The sequence below is a fragment of the Mustela nigripes genome, chromosome 4 (genome assembly GCF_022355385.1).
Source record: "Mustela nigripes isolate SB6536 chromosome 4, MUSNIG.SB6536, whole genome shotgun sequence".
In the NCBI taxonomy this organism is placed as follows: Eukaryota; Metazoa; Chordata; class Mammalia; order Carnivora; family Mustelidae; genus Mustela; species Mustela nigripes.
In genome coordinates, this window is record NC_081560.1 from 11,482,935 (window position 1) to 11,503,750 (window position 20,816).

At 48.1% G+C, this 20,816-nt stretch overlaps 2 protein-coding genes across 3 annotated transcripts; one reads left to right on the forward strand and one right to left on the reverse strand.

The window, feature by feature from the left end:
• The first annotated feature begins 223 nt into the window (after positions 1-223).
• Positions 224-19,327, forward strand: KEL (Kell metallo-endopeptidase (Kell blood group)). Of its 2 annotated transcripts, XM_059396239.1 has the most exons (19): positions 224-341; positions 648-735; positions 1,038-1,185; positions 1,486-1,662; positions 3,105-3,229; positions 3,574-3,720; positions 6,634-6,696; positions 6,796-6,984; positions 7,214-7,362; positions 8,392-8,521; positions 14,859-14,969; positions 16,128-16,226; positions 16,467-16,544; positions 16,980-17,080; positions 17,257-17,367; positions 17,511-17,578; positions 17,790-17,959; positions 18,277-18,372; positions 19,048-19,327. In XM_059396239.1, exons 1-19 carry the CDS (start codon positions 232-234, stop codon positions 19,207-19,209), a joined length of 2,322 nt encoding a protein of 773 aa, XP_059252222.1. In that variant the 5' UTR covers positions 224-231; the 3' UTR covers positions 19,210-19,327. The 2 variants fall into 2 exon arrangements, with proteins under 2 accessions (XP_059252222.1, XP_059252223.1); XM_059396240.1 differs by having other exon boundaries at positions 224-735.
• A 248-nt stretch (positions 19,328-19,575) lies between these two features.
• Positions 19,576-20,816, reverse strand: LLCFC1 (LLLL and CFNLAS motif containing 1). The gene is made up of 2 exons (XM_059395982.1): positions 20,675-20,816; positions 19,576-20,092 (listed from the first exon to the last, which is right to left on the reverse strand). The coding sequence occupies exons 1-2, from the start codon at positions 20,814-20,816 to the stop codon at positions 19,914-19,916; spliced, it is 321 nt and encodes a 106-aa protein (XP_059251965.1). The 3' UTR covers positions 19,576-19,913.

Genomic DNA, 20,816 nt, shown 5'->3' on the forward strand with positions numbered 1-20,816 from the left:
AAAAAAACTCCTTGAGCAAAGGCATAGACCAGGACAAGAGGAGCCACCCAAGAGCAAGATGGCTTCTCGAGTGAAGACTCCCTCCCTTCGCCTCCCCCTGAGAAGCTGAGATAAAGGAGGAGGAGAGGTCTGGGTGTCTCTGGGCTGATAAACAGACTCCACCCAGAGGCCAACAGCATGAATATGGGGACAGGAGAGTCAAGTGGCAGAAGTTCCCCCTCTCCAGGACCAATGAACTGGGGTGGGGGTAGGAGGGAGGCCATTTTCCTGAACCTGTTTTCAGACTCAGCACTTAGAGCAGAACCAGGAAGCTTCGGGGAGCCAGAGAGGACTGAGAGAGGGCAAGTCCCCCGGAGAAAACTGTTCCCTTCTGGGGTCAGATGGCCAGGGTGGGGGTGGATGGCTCTGTGTGCGAGTGCTGTGCCCCCAGGAGAGAGGAAGGAACGTGAGGCTTGGAGAGCAGAGACTGGAAAGGAGAGGGAGGAAAGCAGGGGTGCATCCAGGGGAGGGGCCCGCTCCGAAGCCCTTCTGGGAACACTGCCCTGGATGATAGCGCCTGTGTGACAGGAAGCGTCCAAACGACCTGATATAACTCTCTTTAATGCCCCCCTTCCTGAACTAGCTTCTCTCCCCTCCATCCTCCTCAGCTCAGGAGGGTGGAGACCAGAGTGGGGAAGAAGTCGGGCCGGGGGAATGAGCCGGGCAGGTGGACTGAGACCTCCCCGGAACCAGGAGGTAAGTGCCCTGCTTGACCCTTGTGGGTAGGTGAATGACGTCCCTTCCAGCTCTGACATCCCACAAACTCTAACCCTTCACAGCCTACTTGGTTCTTACCCAGAACGGGTGGCATTCCTCATTTGTGCATCTCCCAGGGGGTCCGAATAGGGCTGGGTTTAGGGAGAGTGAGGAGAAGGATCTCTCTACACAGGGGCCCTGGCACTAACTTTTCCTTTCTCTTTCCTCTCCCCTTTCTCTTCCTCACCCCCTCTCCTAATGCCCTCCATCTTGTGGCTTTCACTTCCTGGTTGCCTGTACAGAGATCTCCAGAAGAAAGGCTGCCCACTGCCACTGAACCCAGTGGACAGTGGTCCGTGGTCAAGCGGGTGCTAATGGCTGGCCTGCTTTTCAGTGTGCTCCTTGGTTTCTCTGTGCTTTTGGTGTACATCTTCCGGAGCTGTGGCCCTCGTAAGCATGATCCTGGGAGCGCCCAACCTAGTCAGCCCTTCCTCATCGGGGGCAGCCTCTGCCTGCCCGACATCCCCGAGGCTTGGTGCCTTGGACTTACTCACCACTTACCCTGCCTGACCCACTCCTCTCTCCCCACCTCCCAACTTCTTCCTCCCCATCTGCTCCTGGTCTTGGCTTCCTCACAGGGTCCCTCTCCCCTTTCTTCACCAGGCATTCCTTTACCTAGCCCCTTGGGGGAGCCCAGTCCCTTTCTCTTTCCCTCTTCTCCCTCTCCCAGTTCTGAGCGTTTCCCCGCAGGCCCCTGTACGACTCCTGTGTGTTGGGATCTCCTGGCTCGTTACCTGGCCTCTGGAAACACCAGTGTGGCCCCCTGCACCGATTTCTTCAGCTTTGCCTGTGGACAGGCCAAAGGGACCGATCATTCTTTCCAGGCTCTTGCAGAGGAGAATAAGAGCCGACTTCGGAGAATACTGGGTGAGGCCCTTTGGGCAAGTGGGTGGCTCTGAGCCTATTACTATCTTGTCCCAAACCTGTGTGCTTGTGGGACAGCTGGTGGCTTCTCTGTCACCGCAGCTTTCTCCTCACTACCTCCCCCCTTCTCTCCCGTCCCTCTACTGCATTCTCTTCAAGCTCTCCCCTTGTCACTGCCCCGAAATGTTCGATTTCTCTCCTATACCTGGGACCTTCCCCACCTGCGTTCCCTCACCACCTGCTGCACGTAAGCTCATGTGTCCATCACTCTCAGTCACCAGACCCCCCACCCTGTCCTCTAGAGCCCCACAGGGGTCAGTATCTTCCTCTCCTTCCCTGCACTTCCTGGCCCCTTCTCACCATCATCTCCTGTTCTCCATGGAAACCTTGGACCTTGGTGTGAAAGCCCGACTGGATAAAAGGGGATCCTGGGGCTGGCCAGTTGGGATGATGTGGCCCAGCGGGGTGAGAAGTGTGTGTGTGTGGGGGGGGGGTAGTATCTCGCTGTGTGTCAGGGAGTGGATCCACACAGGTACAAAGTGTGTAGAGGAGAGGACCCACCTAAAGCCCTAGGGTTAGAGAAGAGGCTGTGTGTGGAGAAGACAAAGGACTGACAGGAGAAGTCTGGGAAAGGAGCTGTGGCCATCTGGGAGGTTGACAGTTGGGGGATGGTGGTGAGGATGGGGAACAAGATGGGATGCAAAAAGCAGGCATTTCCAGGGTACGGTGGCCGAGGGAGTGTGGGCTGTATCCACTGCAATTTGGGACGCGTGAATGTATCCCTCTGCCCTCCTACTGATGGAGAAAGAATGGAGGCTGACCTTCCCTTGGTAGAGGGGCCATGCTTCCAGTTAAGGTCCAGAGATGAACAGAAAATGTACGCTCAGGATGAATGCTCTTGCCCACAAGAGAGTCAAGGGAATCAGGGGCTGAGGGACAGGCAGCAGGTATTACAGAGTGGCTGAGTCCAAAACATATGTCTTTGGGTTGTTGCCACATGTTTGCTTGTTTCCTGGGGTCCCAAGCGAGGGCCTGGACTCTGTTTCGTCTCCTTGTTAAAACTTTCCAGGTGATTTCCCTCCCTCCAATCCCTCCATGTTCTTTGGTTTCCCCAATTTTTCTAATCGCCTCACTCGCCTCCTTCCTGCTTTCCTCTTGCATCCTTTCTCGTGGACCCATGGGTGCTCCTGGGGGTTCTTGTCTCTTCCTTCCTTCCCGTGTCTTCTCCTCCCTGATTCTCCCTCGTGTCTCCTTTATTTTTCTCAGTCCTCCCCACACTCCCTCTCCCTGCACTTGCTCTCCCGCCGAGCCAATCCAGCCCTCCCATTGTCCCACCTGTCCGCATCCCCATGTTTATCCCCTTCCTGCCATTTCCCTGGGAGTCCCCTTTCTTGACCCTCTTCTCAGCTCTCTACTCCTCGAATTTTCTCATGCTTCCTTTCTAGAAGCCCCAGGTTCCTGGCACCTGGGCTCTGGAGAGGAGAAAGCCTTCCAGTTCTACAGGTCCTGCATGGACACAGATGCCATCGAAGCTGTTGGGGCTGCCCCCCTCAGACAAGTCATTGAGGAGGTGAGACCCAGGACGTTAACATTTCTAGATACAAAACACATAGGACCGATGTATGCGATGTATGCTCCGGGCTGCCCCCCACTTTTTTTTGTTTTTTTTTTTTTTTCAAGAAAGGGAGGGGGGAGGTCTCTTTCCTTGGGATCTCCAAGTTCCAGGAGGGAGATGGAAATAGCAAAACCCTTTGGAAGAGAAAGAAGGTGTGGTAGAGAAAGAAGGATAGAGGTGGAGCCTCAAGGGCTCCAAGCACTCAGAGTAGTGGTGAGAAGTAGCAGGTGTCTGAGGAAGGGGGCGGCAGGTCTCCCAGGCCATCACCCTATACTGAGCCCTGTCTCTCTGCTTCCCAGCTTGGAGGCTGGCGAATCTCCGGTAATTGGACTTCCTTAGACTTTAACCGAACTCTGAGACTTCTGATGAGTCAGTATGGTTATTTTCCATTCTTCAGAGCCTATCTACAACCTCGTTCCACCCCTCCATACTCGCCAGTCATCCAGGTGAGGGATGTATTGGCAAAAATGCAGTAAGACCTGGGCCCACTTGGTATTCTAGCCTAGCATCTCCTAGTGGAAGTTTGTGGGCTAAAGAGAGAGGACAAATGTACAATGTAGGAAAGATCCCTATCTTGAGGGAAAATTATTGATGGGACACCAGGGACACTAGGTGAAATTAGGGAAAGGAGTAGTAGGGCCAGTTGGGAGAAGACAGACGTAGTTCCTATCTTCTTACTGCTTATCTGGATTACCCCTACAGCCTCTTAGTTAACCACATTATCTTCAGCATCACTCTCCCCATATCTGCTCTTCATTCTTGCTAGAGGGACCTTTCTAAACCAAGAGCTAATTATGCTATTGTCTCTGTGTATATGCCTCCAATGCCTCACCAGGTCATCACAATCTAGTTCTTAATCCATAACAAAGCCTCACAAGTCCTTTTATGATCTGACCCTTACACACTTCTCCAGCCTTATCTCCTGCCCCATCTCTTGTCCCCCTTAAACCTCAAGCCATGCTAACTTACAGCTTCAGTACTATTCCTCAATTCTTTGAATAGATGACTCCTTTGTTTGCAACACTACTCCCCAACCCTCAAGTTCAGCCTACAAAACTCACATATTTTTAAAACACGGGATTTGATCTTTATTCTCCCAGGAAGACTTCACTGACACCCTAGTTATGAGTTAGGTAGACCCTTTTGTCCTTCCACTTCCCAAACTCTCATCATTGAACACCATACCATGTTAAAGACCATGAGCCCCTGAAGAACAGGACCACAACTTGTTCATTTCTGTTCCCCAGAATCTAGTAGAAGGCCTGGCAGCCAGAGACCCACAACAGGTGCTTGCTAAACAAGTAAATAAATAAAAATATTGAAGGTATCAGTATTGTGGTGGGCAATGCAATCTATTTGACTCCTGCTCTCACAAATTCCACAGAATTATATGGGGATGAATATATAAGAAAAGCTATCGTTAACCAGTATGAGGCATTCTAAATTTCTGTTCTAAAGGGTATGCTCAGGATTTTAACCTGTGTGGCCTTCAAGGAGCAGTTAAGATCTGCAGTGGTTAAGGAATGTCCCAAAAAGGGGAGAATGTGAGCTGAGACTTGAAACATGGTTCAATCACATAGGTGAAGGTGAAGCTAAGGGCATCAGGAGGGTTTTGGGAAAGTCCTGAGCTAAGAGAAGAGGCTGAATGGTGTGACTCCTCTGTGGGGTCAGTGAGAAGGCTGATTTGTGGAACAGAGGGTTTGGGGGAGGGGTGAGGTGTGGTGGGGGATAGATAAGAGCAAGACTGAAGACTTGAGTTTGGGCCTGATGATTCCTGGCCTCAGATGTCAGATGGAGGCGATCACTTTGACTTAATAGAAAAAAAAAACAAAAACAAAAACAAAAATGCTGCTGGGTCCTTTCAAATACCAGGGCTGTGCATTGCACTTAAGCAGAAGCAGTGATTTCGAAGGTCAACTTAGAGATATTGAGGAGTCTAGAGGAACAATTTGTAGGTTCTGAACTAAGATGATTGTGAGAAATTGAAATGGAAAGGAAAGGCCAGGCATGAAGATTTAGGCAACTTCATCCCAGTGGTGATGGTCCCTGGTGCTTCTAGAGGACTTGGTGAATGACTGAATATAAATGCAGAAAATGGAGAAACTGGAAAATTACCCCACAGTTTTGATGTGCTGTGAGTGGGAGGAGGATGGTTACCATCAACTGGAGACTGGATGGACTCTGAGGGGAAAAAATAGGTAGAATTGACTGCGGAGGGATCACCCCCATGGGGGCTTGGGGGCAGGGAGGAGGAGTCAGACCAGCATGGCTGAGGTACAGAGGACAGGGGAGGAGCATCTCAGGAGGGTTGGATCATCATGGGTTCCAGAGATTTCTGACCTCAGAGAATGAGGAATGAGAAGACACCATTGGGAAGCTTCTAGAAGAGAATATCAAAAGGGTTTTAGAAATGGACAGATTGTACAGAGTTTAAAAGGAAGGTAAGGGAGTTGAAGCAGGGACAGAGATGACTTTTAGTTCTTCAAAATGTGGACATAAATATGACAAAGGAGCCATGTGAAAGATTTTTCAAGATGGGGGAAGCTTGAAGTGGGAGCGGGATATTGAATTTGGCACAAAAAAAGGCAAAGTGTGGGAGCAAAGCTCTTCAGAACAGAATCAAGGACATGCCAGGACTAAGGTGAGGACAGATGAAGTAAGTGAGGCACTTACCTGTGCACAAAATCAAAGAGGTTAGCAAAAATAGCAATCAAAATAAATATTTTAATAATTAAAAAAATCAAAACCAATGCAAAAATCCATGATAAACAAAATATCAAATTTTTGTTCATTGCGGATTTTTTTGAAGAGATTATTTATTCACAAAATGGACCAAAAATGTTATTGCAGATGAAAAAAAAATCCTTAATTTTTCTTCAAAATGGATAAAAAAACACACTTTAGATTTTCAGGAAAAAATCTGTGATGAACAAAGATTTGATCTTTTAGTCAGCATAGATTTTAACATTGATTTTTATTTTAAAAAATCACCAATTAGAATATTTATCTTGATTACCATTTTCAGTACCTCTTAAATCTTGTGCCTGAGACAGTTTCTCACTCCCATAACTCTAGACCTGGCCCTAGGACAGGGGGTGGCTTCCTTCAGGACACGGATTAGTATGCTTCTCTCTTGCTGAACACCCCTACACTGGTTGAAATACCCACCCTGTCTTGACATTTCTATGTCTAGACTCTTTCCCTTCATGCTTCCTGGCCCAAACCCCTCCCTTTCTTTGTCCTCTCTGCTCCTTCTCTGTGTCCTGAGGCCATCTTCTGTGGTATATTCCCCTTCTCCCCACACCTGTCCTCTCCTTCCTCCATGCTCCCTACTTCTCTCCAGTATCTCTTGTGTCCAGATAGACCCGCCAGAGTTTGATGTTCCCCTCAAGCAAGAGCAGGAACAGAAGATCTATGCTCAGGTAAGATGGCTCCATGGACAAAGGTCAGGTTCTGACCTCTGATGTTCAGAAAAAGGCAGGGGCCTCTGATGGCTGTGACTGAGGTTGCCCCTTCCCCAGATTGTGCGGGAATATGTGACTTACCTGAACCAGCTGGGAACCTTGCTGGGAGGAGAACCAAACAAAGTACAAGAACATGCCTACCTGTCCATCTCCATTACCTCACAGCTGTTTCAGTTTCTGAGGCCCCTGGAGCAGCGGCGGGCACAGGGAAAGCTCTTCCACATGGTCACTATTGACCAACTGCAGGTGCCTTGAACCAGGGACTGGAGGAGGGTGGCCATGAGGGCTTCTCTCCCAAACTTTCTTGTTCTCCAGATCTCCTTTTTCCTCATTCCTTAATTCCTTCTCATCCATAACTTTCCTGGTTCCATCCCTTCCCCCAACAATCCACCTCCCCACTCCCTGTCAAACCCTGAGGGAGGGGAACCATCCCCTTCAATCCTATCCCCCTCAGCCTTTGTGTCCCTCCTCTAAGGAAATGGCTCCTGCCATCGACTGGTTGTCCTGCTTGCAAGCAACATTCACGCCAATGCCGTTGAGCCCCTCCCAGCTTCTCTTGGTCCATGACCTGGAGTATTTGAAAAACATGTCTCAACTGGTGGAAGAGCAGCTGTCAAATCACAGGTTTGCCTCAGGTGGGATTGGGGAAGTATAAGGGAAATGAAAAATGTCTGAGGGCCAGAAGGCCTCAGGGACGAGGAAGATTACAGAAAATGCATGCTGGTAAGGTCTTCCCAGGAAGTTGGAAGGGACCCTTGGACACAAAAGGGCAGAGAATAATTGGGGGTTGATGGCCCAAGAGTGAATGGAGGGAACAGGAGATACGAGAGGCTTGGGGGGCACGGGTAAGCAGAAACACACATGAAATGAGGTGTACAGGTGCCCAGCAAGATACAGGATTTACTGGGAGTAGAACCCATCCTGTGAAGAGCCTCTAAGCTAGAGGAGATGCTAGATGACCGGTCACTAGGGATAGGGAAGGCATGTGTGTCTTAGCAGCTGGGAGGTGTGGGCAAGAGGTAGAGGCACATGAGGCCAGTGGTTGGATAAGGTGAAGGCTGGGGGTTCTTTGGGGAAAGGCTAGAGGAGAGGCTATTTCTCAGCTGTGAAGGATTATGAGGACCTTATGGGTAAGGCTCTGTGTTGGGCTGACATCCCCAGTGCCTGGATGGCCACTACCTGAAGATAGCAGCTTCCTTCTGGGGGCTTGGGTTTAAGGCCCTTCTTCATAGTAACCCAGTGGCAACAAATTCTAGAAATTCTTTGTGAAGGAAGCCAAGGGCCATTCTTGTGGATGTGAGCAAGTTTATATATAATTACAAATCAGATGTAAAGTGAACTGAGATTTCTTGGTTGTGGAATTAGATGAATCTGTTGGTATGATTCTTTAAGTCCAGTCTTCCTCTAGCTCAGAACCTTCCCTCCCTGCAACTTGAGAAGTCACCTCTGCATCTAGTTCCTTCTACCACCATTCTCCAACTCACACCAAGGAAAGCTTTTCTTGACTTATTCCAAGGTCAAGCCTTTATTTTCTATAGCTACAGAAGAGAAGGGCCTTCCCCCGGGAGTATCAAGGTGACTACACAAGGGAGGCTGTTCTCAAGGTACCCCCAGAGCCATGGGTGTATGTGTCCATCTCTTTTCCTTCCTCAGAGACTTTCTGCAGAGCCACATGATCTTGGGGCTGGTGAGGACCCTTTCTCCAGCCCTGGACAGTAAATTCCAAGAGGCACGCAGATCATTGATCCAGAAACTGGGGGAGCTGACCGAAAGACCACCTATGGTGAGGAGACAAAGGAATGAATTTTCCCATAATGGGGGCAAAAGGAACATTTGCCATTTTAAGGGATAAATGTTGGCATATCTCTCCCAGGGAGAGGGCACGAGGGCATGAGGGCAGTGTCATGCAATGTCTAGTGTTTCCATGGAAGCAGACAGTTTTGGCATATGGTACTTATATTGAGGACTGAGATGTTGAGTACCATACATTTACACACATCTGGCTATTTTTATGGCCTTTGGCAGAATACTAAGGTGCAAATACAAGACTCTAAAATGATCAACAATTGCTTTTCCTTTGTCATGACCTTTAAACTAGTTATCCAGAGCTCTGTGATTTGAGGACAAGGACCTAAAGCTTAGGATTCACTGGGATGCTAGACATGAGTAGCAAGCAGTGGTCTTTCCTCTATCTAGGTGATTACAGTGTTTGATGTTCAAATGAGCTTCACAAAGATTTCATCTCTGACATCTAGTAGGATCTGCTGGGCCACAGCATGGGCTTTGTGGTCCAGATCTTGATATATGTGAGGTGGTGGCTGTGTCATAAACACACTAATCCAGGTCTCCTATGTCACGTAATATGTGGAGACACTCTTTTACCATGAACTTTGGAACCCTAGGTCAGACACATCCAAATGCAAGCAAAGGTGTCTAGAACATTAGATATGCTCCAACCTCAATCAAGGCCTCAGTGTAATCTTGAAAATCACTGGGGTTTCTTTCTCTTTCTTTTGTGGACCATTTCTGTGGCTTGGAGAAATTCACTGCTTTGGTGACCTGAAGCATCTGTGGTATTCAGAGAGGGGAAATGTATGAAGTTCATAGTGACTGTGATGTCATTATCGAGTATTGGGAGTAAGATATTTTTCTAAGCCCTCTAGATATGTATGAGCTGATTTAATTCTCTGAAGAATTTCCTGAGGTAGACACATCATTTATGCCTATTTTATGATGGGGAAATTGAGGCACAAAATCTAAGTAACTTGCTCAAGATATTATGGCTAGTAAGTTGGTACAGCTAGGATTTGAATTCTGGTAGTCTAGCTTGAGGGTCTGTTCTTGATCACTGTGGTAAGAATAAAACAAAACAAAGCAACAAAAACAACAACAACAAAACACTCCTTTTTAGGACTTTCACTCAGATGGGCAAGTCCCCAAGAAGCTTCTACTCAGCCTTTCTCTTGACACAGATGAAGCAGACAGAACTCCAACTCCTCTTAGTTGACATTGCTACAAAGTCCCTGGCAACAAACAGCCTTCTGTCAATCCCAGAGCTATGGCCTGATGGTACTCCTTGAAGGATGTAGGTATGCCAATACTGAAATCACACTTGAAGAACTTAGAAGGCTTACAGATTGCTAAAGTTGCCATCCTTTATATACTTACATACATCCTTTATATCCATTATGCCCATCCTCATATACCATTAGGATTATAGCTGTCCTTGAGCTTAAAAGTGGACTCAAGTTTTACCAACAAGTAGAATAAGAATAATAGCTAATGAACAGTGAGTGTTACTGTATGTCAGGCACTGCTTGGAACACTTAGCGTGGGTGATTTTACTTAACCCTCACAAACACTCTGAGGTCCTTAGAAAGGGCAAGTAGATTTCCCCAGACCATACAGCTCATTTGATGAGGAAACGGACCCCAAAACAGACCTGTCCATCTCATGAGGCCATGTTTTTAATTACATACTATGCAGGATTGAGAAATCAGTGGGTAGGAAAACATAAAATGGGTTGGAAAATTCTTTCTACAAAGGTCAAGATAGTAAATACTTTTGGTTTTGTGGCCCATACGGTCTGTGTTGCAACCACCCAGCTCTGCCCTTGTAGCACAAAAACAGCTGCACACAGAGTAAATGAATGGGTGTAGCTGTGTTCCAGAAAGACCCTGAGTCACATGACAAACCCTCAGATTTCCCAAGAGGGAGACCAGAGGGAAGGTTGGATTGGCAGTGGGATCTCCCTGCTAGACGTAGGACAGAGGCAGTTGTCTAGAGAGTTGAAAGTGTTTTCACAAGTGTCCACAAGTAATGGACATTACTTCATTGGACAAGGTATGGAGCAGGCTGGCTAAGCTTTGGGGCCACATAAGGGATCCCCCTGTGGTTCTGGCTGAGAAGAGATGGTGAGGCATGCATGGAAGTTTCTGCCTGCTGCTGCTGGCACAAAGAGTCAAAGGGAGGAAATCAGAGAGGGATGGAGGGGGCCCAGTAGACCACTGGAAAGATTTGGCTTTTCTCGGCATGAAATGGAGGCATACAGAAAGATTGGTCTGTTTTATGTTTCAAAAGAATGTATTTAGAAGGTAAGCAACAGGTGCTATGATGGATGTGAGCTGTGAGAAGGAGGAGGGAGTCAGACACCACCAACCCATTGGTCTTGAAATGATCAAAATTTATGGTTTCATCTAATGGTTATTAATTGTGGATTTCTAAGCATATTCTTTGGAGTGAATTCTAATTTATAAAATCCCAATTCAGTAATATGAGGTCTTATTAACTGGCCATATTTTGTTGAATGATTTTGAATATACCATCAATGAAATGGCCATTAGACCAGGTCTTCCTCTTATTAAACTTGAGAAGCTGAATTTTGGGAAGTAAAAGCAGAACATCACATTTATACCTATGGAGTGAACTCTTTATATTCAGTCCAACATCCTGATTTGTTCAGATGATTTTAGCCTTTGTTCCAGTCCTCTATTGTATTACCTTTCCCTTCCCATTGTTGGTCGTTTGCAGCTTTATTTAGTGTATCTTCATCTAGATTATGATTAAAATACCAAAGAAGGAAGAGCAGCAGGTCAGGTCATTGAAGACCTAGCTATAAAGTCATCCATTCACTTATGCAACAAAAATATTTCCTGAGCACCTACTATGTGCCAGACACTTCTCTCTGCCCTTGGGATACCACACAGGCAAAAGACAAAAGCCCTTGCCCTCAGACACTGATATTCTGATGAAGGAAGAAAGACAATAAACTAAGGAAATAAAATATGTTTGGTGGCAATTAGTATTACAGAGAAAGAACTCAGGAAAGGGTGAAATGGCATGCTAGGTGGGGAGCATGTTGCAGTTTTTGGTAGGATGTTGGGGAAGCTCATGTGGACTTGGAGTCACTGGTCACCAAGGTTTCATTATGGTTCAACCCACTAAGAAACCATGCAATTATATTATTTTCCAACACAGATTTCTGCATCTCATTCACAAGGTCTAAGTTTATGGTTTACGCAAAGGCCTCCATGAAACCAATGGCAACACAGTGAAGGGGCACATTAAGGTTTACAAAATGCTTTCGATGTGGTGCTTCATTTGATCTCCCAAGCAATTTGGTCGGGGGAGGGGGGCGGGGCAGGCAGGTATTACTCTCCCAGGGACGGTTTGTGTAACCAAAGTGCAGGGGTTAATAATCCACATTTAGTAAATGCTGAATTCTCTGTTCAGAGATAGTATTGTGGTGGTTCCTTGAAAATGAATCTGGACAATCAATGTGTTTTCTTGGCCTTAAAGCTTTTGACAATCTTTTAGCTAATCACCAGCAGTCAAAAATTAGGAGATGGCATGATAGTAGTCACATCTCTAGCATTTTTGAGTGCATGTGTAGTAAGCGTGAAGCTGAAGCAGCCCTGAGCTAATGTTCCTCAGGGGTCACAAGTGACAGGGGCTGAGTAAGGCAGCTCTATTCAGCCTGGGTATGCTCTGCCCATTGACCCTAGTCCCTCTATGCTCCGTCTGACGCCGGCTGCTTCTCAGTTACCCCACCACTGGCCCTTAACCTCAGTTACCCCCACCCCCTTAGTCTGTGACTCCTGGTTTCTGGGCTTTCCTAGTTTGGTGAAGTTTTAACCAGAAAAAATTGTTATTATTGTAGCATTATTTGTCTTTAGTGATCCCTTAGTAGTTATATGCAGTTTCTCAAGTGTTCAGAAATGATTGGCTTAAAGACTTATTCTAGAATTTGGTGTTGAAATTAACATTAAGGATTCCTGGCTAGTGTATAATTTCTAAAATTTACTTTCCCTCTATGGCAAATTAAGAAAATTTACGCTTCCCTTCAGATTCCTAGAATTTTCTTCTGATTTCTATATTTCTTAAATGTGTTTATTTGTAGTTCTAAGGTTATATCTGCAGCTTATCTTCTGTTCCCTAAAATTAATGTACTGGGCTTCATTATCATGAGCTTGAAGTATTTCTTCCATCTTTTTTATTTTGGCAATGATTGTTCCCACTATATTTCTCTCTCTTTCTCTCTCTCTCTTTTAGAGAGAGGAAGCACACATGAGGGGGCGGGAGGGGAAGAGAGATGGGAACAGAGAGAGAGAGTTTCAAGTAGGCTTCACACTCAGGGTGGAGTCTGATCTCATGAACCTGAGCTGAAATCAAGAATCAGACACCACTGACTGACCCACCCAGCTGTCCCTCTTTTTCTCTATTTTAATATATATAGTATGCTCTATCCTTCCATGTCTTGAGAGATAGCTCAGATACTCTGAACCCCCAGTAGACCAATATAACCTGTCAACTTCCACCCCAAGACCTGCATTTATTTATAGATTCTGGAAGTTATTTTCCTTCTCATGGGAGATGTGTCCCAGAACAACTGTGACCAAAGGAATTCCAGAGTTTTGCAGGGGTTCGCGATGGGTAGTCTCGGTGGCATCTATGCCCTCCAGGAACCAGGCCAGACCCTGCTGGGGCCTAGGCTATGGGGACAGGCATGAAGGAGGCAAAATCTATTGGAAAAATGGGCAGGCATTAGCAAAAGGGATCAGGAAACAACTCAAGAATGAAGAGGTGTGGAAAGGGCAGGCAGATCCACCAAGCTCAAGGCTAATGTGCTTGCTGCTGCCCTTGGGGTGGCCGCTACCTCCCCCATGCTCCCCGACAGCCTGATGAAAGTCAGTCTCAGATCCAGACCTGTCATCAGGAGGCCAGTGGGGGATGGACAGTCACTGAAGGCAGCCAGCCGAGCCTGCCTGGACCCAGTCATGACTGTCAGACACAGGTTCTCTTCCAGTTCATCTTCACTGTGCACGTTTGTGTCTTAGAGCTGCAGCCAATATAGCTGTAGAGAGTGGCTGAGTCCTTATCCTCACAAGAGGGGACAAGAACACACAAATGTGGACAACTGGGTCTGGGGCAACCTTCAAAATGGTGAAGGTCAAAATAGGCAGACCCCAAAGTGTCTTCTTCAAGGACAACAATACTGGCCTTCCCTTTTGTTTCCTCTCTTGCGGGAAGCCCCTTAAACTCTCTCTCCAATCTTGGTACCAGAAAGCATAGTGGCAACCTAACTACCCTCCCTACAAGGAGATCTGAGAGGAGTAAATAAGTTACAGGAATGGAGTCTTGTGACTTCATCCCTGCTTACCCCAAATTTGCATATTAGCTGTTTTTACAGAGTCTCAGCTCAGCCTTCCCCTAGGCCAGCACTCTCACCCTTGACCGGTTGAGCATGTTTCTCAATTGGTCTCAGATCATCTATAGGCCCTATTCGTGGTAGGCACCTCAAAGCCATCCCCACCCCCACAGATACCTTCCCGGCATCTCTCTCTTATGTTGGTCAATTTTTCTGTCCCCATGCTAAGAACACCCCAGTTGCCAAGCCCCTACTGAGTTTTTGTACAACCACCTGTCTGCCTTTGAAGTTGACGATGTCTTTCATCTCATCCTCTTTTCCCTGATTTGACCAAAAGTCTCTTGGTTTTCTGAATTCATGTTTAGTCTTTTCTTTTGTCTCCTTCTCCTACCAAACAATATGGTGTCTAAAACCCATTTTCACTCTGATCATTTTCTTCTTTTTAAGACAAAGTTCTTATAGTCCACAATAACCATTTGGAGAGTTGGGGAAGGTGGCAGAAGGGAAAGAGGGATTACCTTCCCCAGTTTCCATTTTAAGCAAAGAAACATGGGAGGGTGGCAGCCTTTACTGGGCTACCAGCATGGTGCATGTGACAGGCAGGGACTGGGTGGCCAACAGACGTGCTGAGGTGAGAGGTTTGGTGTATAGTCCTCTCCTATCCAGGAGCCTTTCGGTTCTCCATAAGGGTGCCTCTGAAAGAACTTGTTTTCAAATTCGGTAGTCAATGAATAAGGCTGTTTCACCCAATCCAGACTCATGAGACTAATCCTGGAGGACACAGCCTTTTTTATTACCGAGTGGCAATAGCCCCATGTGTATCACCAAAAAGGATGATAGAGCAAAGTGAGACAAACCCAGAAAGACAAAGAGAGCTTCCCCTGTGCATAAAGGTCTAGACGAGATAGGCCCGGGGAGGTGGATGAGGAAGAATGCTTGATGGGAGCCATTCATTCCAGATTTGTCTCCATAGCCTTCCCGCCCTCGATGGATGAAGTGTGTGGAGGATACAGGAACCTTCTTCCAGCCTACTCTGGCAGCCTTGTTTGTCCGTGAGGCCTTCAGCCCGAGCACCCAAAGTGCTGTATGTGAGGGCTCTTCCCCAGCCCATGTCCCTCCACCCCTTCCTACCCAATCATTCTCTCCTAATTCTATTGACTGTGCCCTACTCTGTGGTTGGGGGATGGTCAGGGAGTCAGGCAGTCACAGAGAGAGAGAGAGAGAGACCACACTATGAGAGAGAAGTCAAAGGAGGCCAGGCTGCATCCCTAGGGTTTGCATAGTTTTACTACAGGACACAGGTGCACACAACATGCATGGAATTTGGGCAACTTACCTAACTTTGCTGCACTTGTGTTTCTTCAACCATAAAATGAGAAAATTGAACTCTGTGGCCTCTAAACGAAACCCTGTTTCTCTATGATTTCTTAACAACACAGGAAACGACAGGAAAATGGAATGATATAATCTTAAAAAGTTCAAGTGAATGAGTACTGAATAGTCTTTGAGTGCTTACCATGTGGCTGATACTCTTGTAAGCACTTTGCATGAACTACTTTAATGCCTAATATCATCCTGATTTCAGAGAAGAGAGAATTGAAGCACAGAGAGGTTAAGTAACTTGCCCAAGATCAGCTACCAGTTAATAGAGTCAGAATTTGAGCTCAGGCTTCTGATATCGTCATCCATTTACCTCTATCAAGAAAGGATACAAACAAGAAGGTAGATGGATGGTGAAGCAGTAACCACACAGTCAGTTGTGAAGCTGGGAAGACTTCAGCTTGTTGGAAAGCTGAAATGCCCAGAAAGATGGAGAGAGGAAATGCCGGCCATAATTACGAGAGTGTGAGGACAAGGGGCCTCAAGAGCAGGGAAGGGAAGGATGGTCCTCTTCCTCCCTCTGCTTTCTGAGTGGATCACCTGACCAAGGGTAAGGATGAGATCTCCCTCCCCCGGAAGGCTGGGATCTCCCATGGAAAGGACTTTCTTCCCTACTGGCCTCGGGAGGGACCAGCTCTCAGATTTCCTTTCTGGGTGTGGCACCTCCTTTCTGTCCTCCCCAGATCTCTGTGCTCTGGGTTTCCAGTCACCTCGTTAATATTACTTCCTGCTTTCTCTCTCAGAGATCTTCCCCCTTCTCTGGTAGCTCCTTGGAGCCAAGGCCCTTCTGAGAGGCCCAGCAGGCAGGACCCCAGACTGAAGCTGACCCTGATTCTGTTTCTCTACCCTGGCCCCTTCACAGGCTATGGAATTGTTCACTGCAATCAAGAATGCCCTCATCAGCCGCCTCAGAAGGATTCCCTGGATGGATGAGAAGACCCGGCAAGAGGCCCAGAACAGGGTGAGCTCAGAGTGAAATACAGGAGTCGGAAGGGGTGGAATTGAGTATTGGACCCCGAGATCACACTGGTAGGAGGAGAGTGCAAAGGCACAAGGACACATGGCAAGTGTAAACACCAATATGCTGCACACATACCCTGGTGACAACACAAAAGGTGGGACCAGGGCAGTGAGCACAAGATATTCTCTCTGATCGATTTGGGGTAGCTAGGTTTCTTCTATCTTTTGTGTCTCTCCCCAGGTCACCCAACTGCAGGTGAAGATGGGGGCCCCAGAATGGGCCCTGGAGCCATCACAGGCCAGACAGGAATACAACGATGTGGGTCCCTGCCCTTGCCAGCTCCTCATTAGTCCTCGGCCCCTTGACCCATCTGAGTGGCAGATAATCTGTTTATCCTGGGCAATCCTAACTGACCCCTTCCTTGCCCTGGTGATCCCTGGGTTTTGTGGGTGAATATCCACACTGTGGGTCTTGCCAGCAGAACAACGAAACCTTTTCAGGTCACACTGAGTGTGTGTGCATGCATATACACATGCATTCTTGTGACTTGCCTGAGCGTGTTTATCTGTGCTCTGATTTGTGTAAATCCTGTCTGCACCGACATGTGGCAGTGTCCCTGTGCTGCCTTCCACTTACTATGGATGTCTATATGCCGGGGCTTATCCGTCTGTGTTCAGATGTACCCATCAGTGTATGTCAGTGTGCATCTGTATTTGTCTCTGTGTATCCGAGTCACTTCCTGCCTCCTCCCAGATACAGCTTGGACCCAGCTACCTGCAGTCCTTCCTGAGCTGTTTCCGATCCCTCCAAGCTAGAACTGTCCAGAGCTTCTTGCAGTCTTTCCCCTACCACAGGTATAAGAGCAAGGGAGACATAGACCCTGCATCTCAGAGATACCCATCCAAGATTAGCAAGAAAGATGGGGGCTTGGGGAAACAGGAACAGTGTGACAGTAGTTGAGAGGGACTTCATGTCTGGTGGGAGGGACCAAAACTGATGGAGATGGTGTTCATATGCGCTCTTCCCATAGGTGGAAGGTATCCCCCTGGGGGGTCAATGCTTATTATTCAATACCTGACCATGTGGTGGTCTTCCCAGCTGGACTCCTCCAACCGCCATTCTTCCACCCTGGCTACCCCAGGTAGGGGCTATTCCCTGAGGGTGGGCAGGGGGACTTCCCAAGCCTGATGGACAGATGTTATGATGGATGGCACTTGTGGTCAGAGAATTGGGGTCAAAAACTTGGAAGGATTCTGGGAGTAAGCTAAACCTCTGTCTCCCCAGAGCCGTGAACTTTGGCGCTGCTGGCAGCATTATGGCCCATGAGCTGTTGCACATCTTCTACCAGCTCTGTGGGTAACAATGGGCCATTGGGAGGTGGGGCCATTGGGAACCCAGGTGAAGGCCCCAAAAGAGGCTGTGAGGAAAAAGGGTGGGCTCCTGGCTGGACAATTCTGAACCCTTTGCAATGCGTCTGGGGGCCAGCCCAGTCTGTGGTAGCCCCCTTGTACTCATCCTTACATGGCGCCTCACTATTTCTTTACCTGGCCGCATTTTCAACAGTACTCCCTGGGGGCTGCCCAGCCTGTGATACCCGTGCCCTACAGGGGGCGCTGCTGTGTATGAAACACCACTATGAGACCATTCCCTTACCCAATGGAACCTCCTTCAATGGATCGCGGACATTCCTGGAGAATGCTGCAGACATTGGTGGGCTGGCCATTGCACTGCAGGTAACTCCCATCCCAGGAGCCAGGAGCTGTTAATAGCCATTCCTTCTACCATCCCTCATGCAAACACAGCTGGAAAGCCTTTTACTCTCCATATTCCCCTTGAAGAGATAGTGATCCCCTTCCTACCTCACAAATCCCTCTTTTCTAGGATACCCATATTTTTTTTTTTCCTTGCTTAGACCAGGGTGTCTGTGAAGAACTTGGGCAAAAGAGCCACAAACGGGTTTTAGGTTTTGTATGTAGGGCATCAGACTTCCAAATGGCCATGGTTCTGGAGTCTAACTAAGGGCTACTCCCCATCTCACCCCCATATGCAGGCATATAGCAAGAGGCTGTTATGGCACCATGGGGAGACCACCCTGCCGAACCTGGACCTCAGTCCTCAGCAACTCTTCTTCCGAAGCTATGCCCAGGTAGACAGCTGCCATCTCCCCCCACGGCTCGCTCCAAGTCAGAGAAGTACCTTACTGCTAATGCTTAAAGAACAGCTCCTCCCTGAAATGCCTTCTAACAAACAGCCCCTCTGCCCTCTTCCATAGAAGTCCCCACTGTCATCTTTTATACATACCACTTGGGGACATCTTTTCATTTTGCTATAAATTCTTCTAACAAATTCAGCACACCCTTCAATAAAGAACTCTACTGCCAAATCCCTCTGAGATGAGCCCAACTTTTTCTTCTCTCATTTCTCCTCAAAAATGAGCCTCCAACAGACTGTCTACAGAACCGAGTCCTTCTTGGAGACCCCAGGTGTGGTCCACACCTGACTGCACCCCCTAAGTACCATATGCTCTCTCAACAAGACACTACACCCAATTCCTCAATATACTGAAAGACCCTCTCACAGAGGTTTTCCAATAAACCCCACCTCTCAGTCACTGACAGATGGTCTGACTGCACAGCCCAGGCCCCCCTCACATGCCTCCTGCCAGATCAAGAGACCAAGAAGTGTGTGGCTTGATCCCTGCTCTCATCTCTGCCGTCCCTAGTCACCACCTTGGCACTGGTCTGCCTCATCCTACTGACCCTGATCTACCCTATGGTTCTGCCATTTTCCTTACCCCCCCCACACCTCTCTTTCTCCACAGGTGATGTGTAGGGAGCCTGGCACCCAGGAGCCCCAGGATTCTCACAGCCCACCCACCCTTCGAGTCCACGGGCCACTCAGCAACACCCCAGCTTTTGGCAGACATTTCCACTGTCCACACGGTACCCTCTTGAACCCCTCTAGCCACTGCCAACTCTGGTAGCCTGGCTACCACAGAGACTTCGATTGGGTGACACAACGTCTCCCTGCTCCGTTCATAGAATCAGGTGACAATCGCCTTTCTCCTTCCCTTCCAAAAATAAAAGCTGGCACTTGGCATCTGCCTGTCTCTTAATGACTCTTTCTTGATACGTTCTATGCCTAGAAGTCAGAAAAAATAAGAGGAGAAAAGGCCAAGAGAGTTCCACAGACACAAGAAAAGGAGAGAACTAATGATTGCTAAACTAGTGGGCCATGGGTCCAGCAATCAAACGAACCAGTAAGAGACAAAAGGGCTTCAGCTAAGTCTCAGAAAACTGCCCCCCAGAGTTTTCAGGATTTTATTATTACTTTTATTGTTGCTACTCCCTTCCCCTAATGTGCTGTCCCAAGCAGAGTCAGGAGAGGTGCAAGAGAGAGAAGGGCATGGGTCTGGTGTCTCAGGCTCTGGGAGATGGAGCTCAGAGAGTGGGGAGGCAGTCAGGCTGTGGCAATGGGTAGTTGGAAGGCCAGTGCCAGGCTCTCTCAGGTGCTGCATCCTGAAGTGAAGAGTCATGGGCCAGAGTCAGGAAGCCACGCATATGCCTCCTTTGGGAGCAGTGACCTGGAGCCCAGTGGGGGGAGAGGGTCAGTAAGCTATCATGAAGCGGAGGTAGATATCCAGGTCCTCATCCAGGAACCAGGCCACCACCTCAGCCTCGACGTCCCTCATAAAAAAACCATGATGCTGGCCAGATTGAAGCAGAAGGCTAGGTCCAATAGGTGGTCACGAAGAGTTGTTGTGTCTGATGTCCTGTCATCTTCCTGCTCGGTCATATCCACATTCTGCCACATCTCACCCTCTGAGGAGGCCACAAAGTGCTCTTCAAAGTACTCTTGATCCTGGTCTGGAACAGCGGAGAGGGGAAGGCACTGAAGGGGCTGATCCTAACCTGCCCCACCCTGACCCCAATCTGTGCCAGAAATGGGACAAAGTTAAGAGAATCTAGGAAGAGGTTAGGGCCTGGGGCTTTAGCCCAGTTGTGCAGACCCTATCCTTGACCAAGGAGGTGATGCTCCATCGAGAGGTCTCTTCCCATCTGTGTTCAACCACAGTACACACATCCCATGTCCACCTCAAACTGTCTCCTCCAAATTGCATTACACCATTCAGAGATGGAGGGACCGCCTTGGAGAAGGACAGAGACCAGAGACTCTTCTCAGACAAATGCATCTATGCCCACACACACACTCAAGACACATGCACTTTTGGCTAGCCTGTGGTGCACCCCTGTATATGGCCCTTGTCAAGAACCCTGCTCTAAACCTTTTACCCAACCCTTCTACACTACAATAACAGGGGACTGGAGTCTACTCTCCCACAACCTGAACCTATCTCGGGTTTCATTCCAGCCTGATAAGTAGTGGGGGACTGACTCCAAAGAGATCTAATCCTTAGCTCCAGACGCCATCCTCTCTCCTCTACCTACCTGTAGAGGGTATCTCCTCATTCTGACTCTTCTCGTTGGGGTCCAAGTTGCCTTTCTGAGGCTTTACCCCCTTGACCCGCAGCAGCAGCAGGATGGTGGCCAGGAATGCTGCCCTGCAGAGCTGGGAGCCCAGGGAATTCAT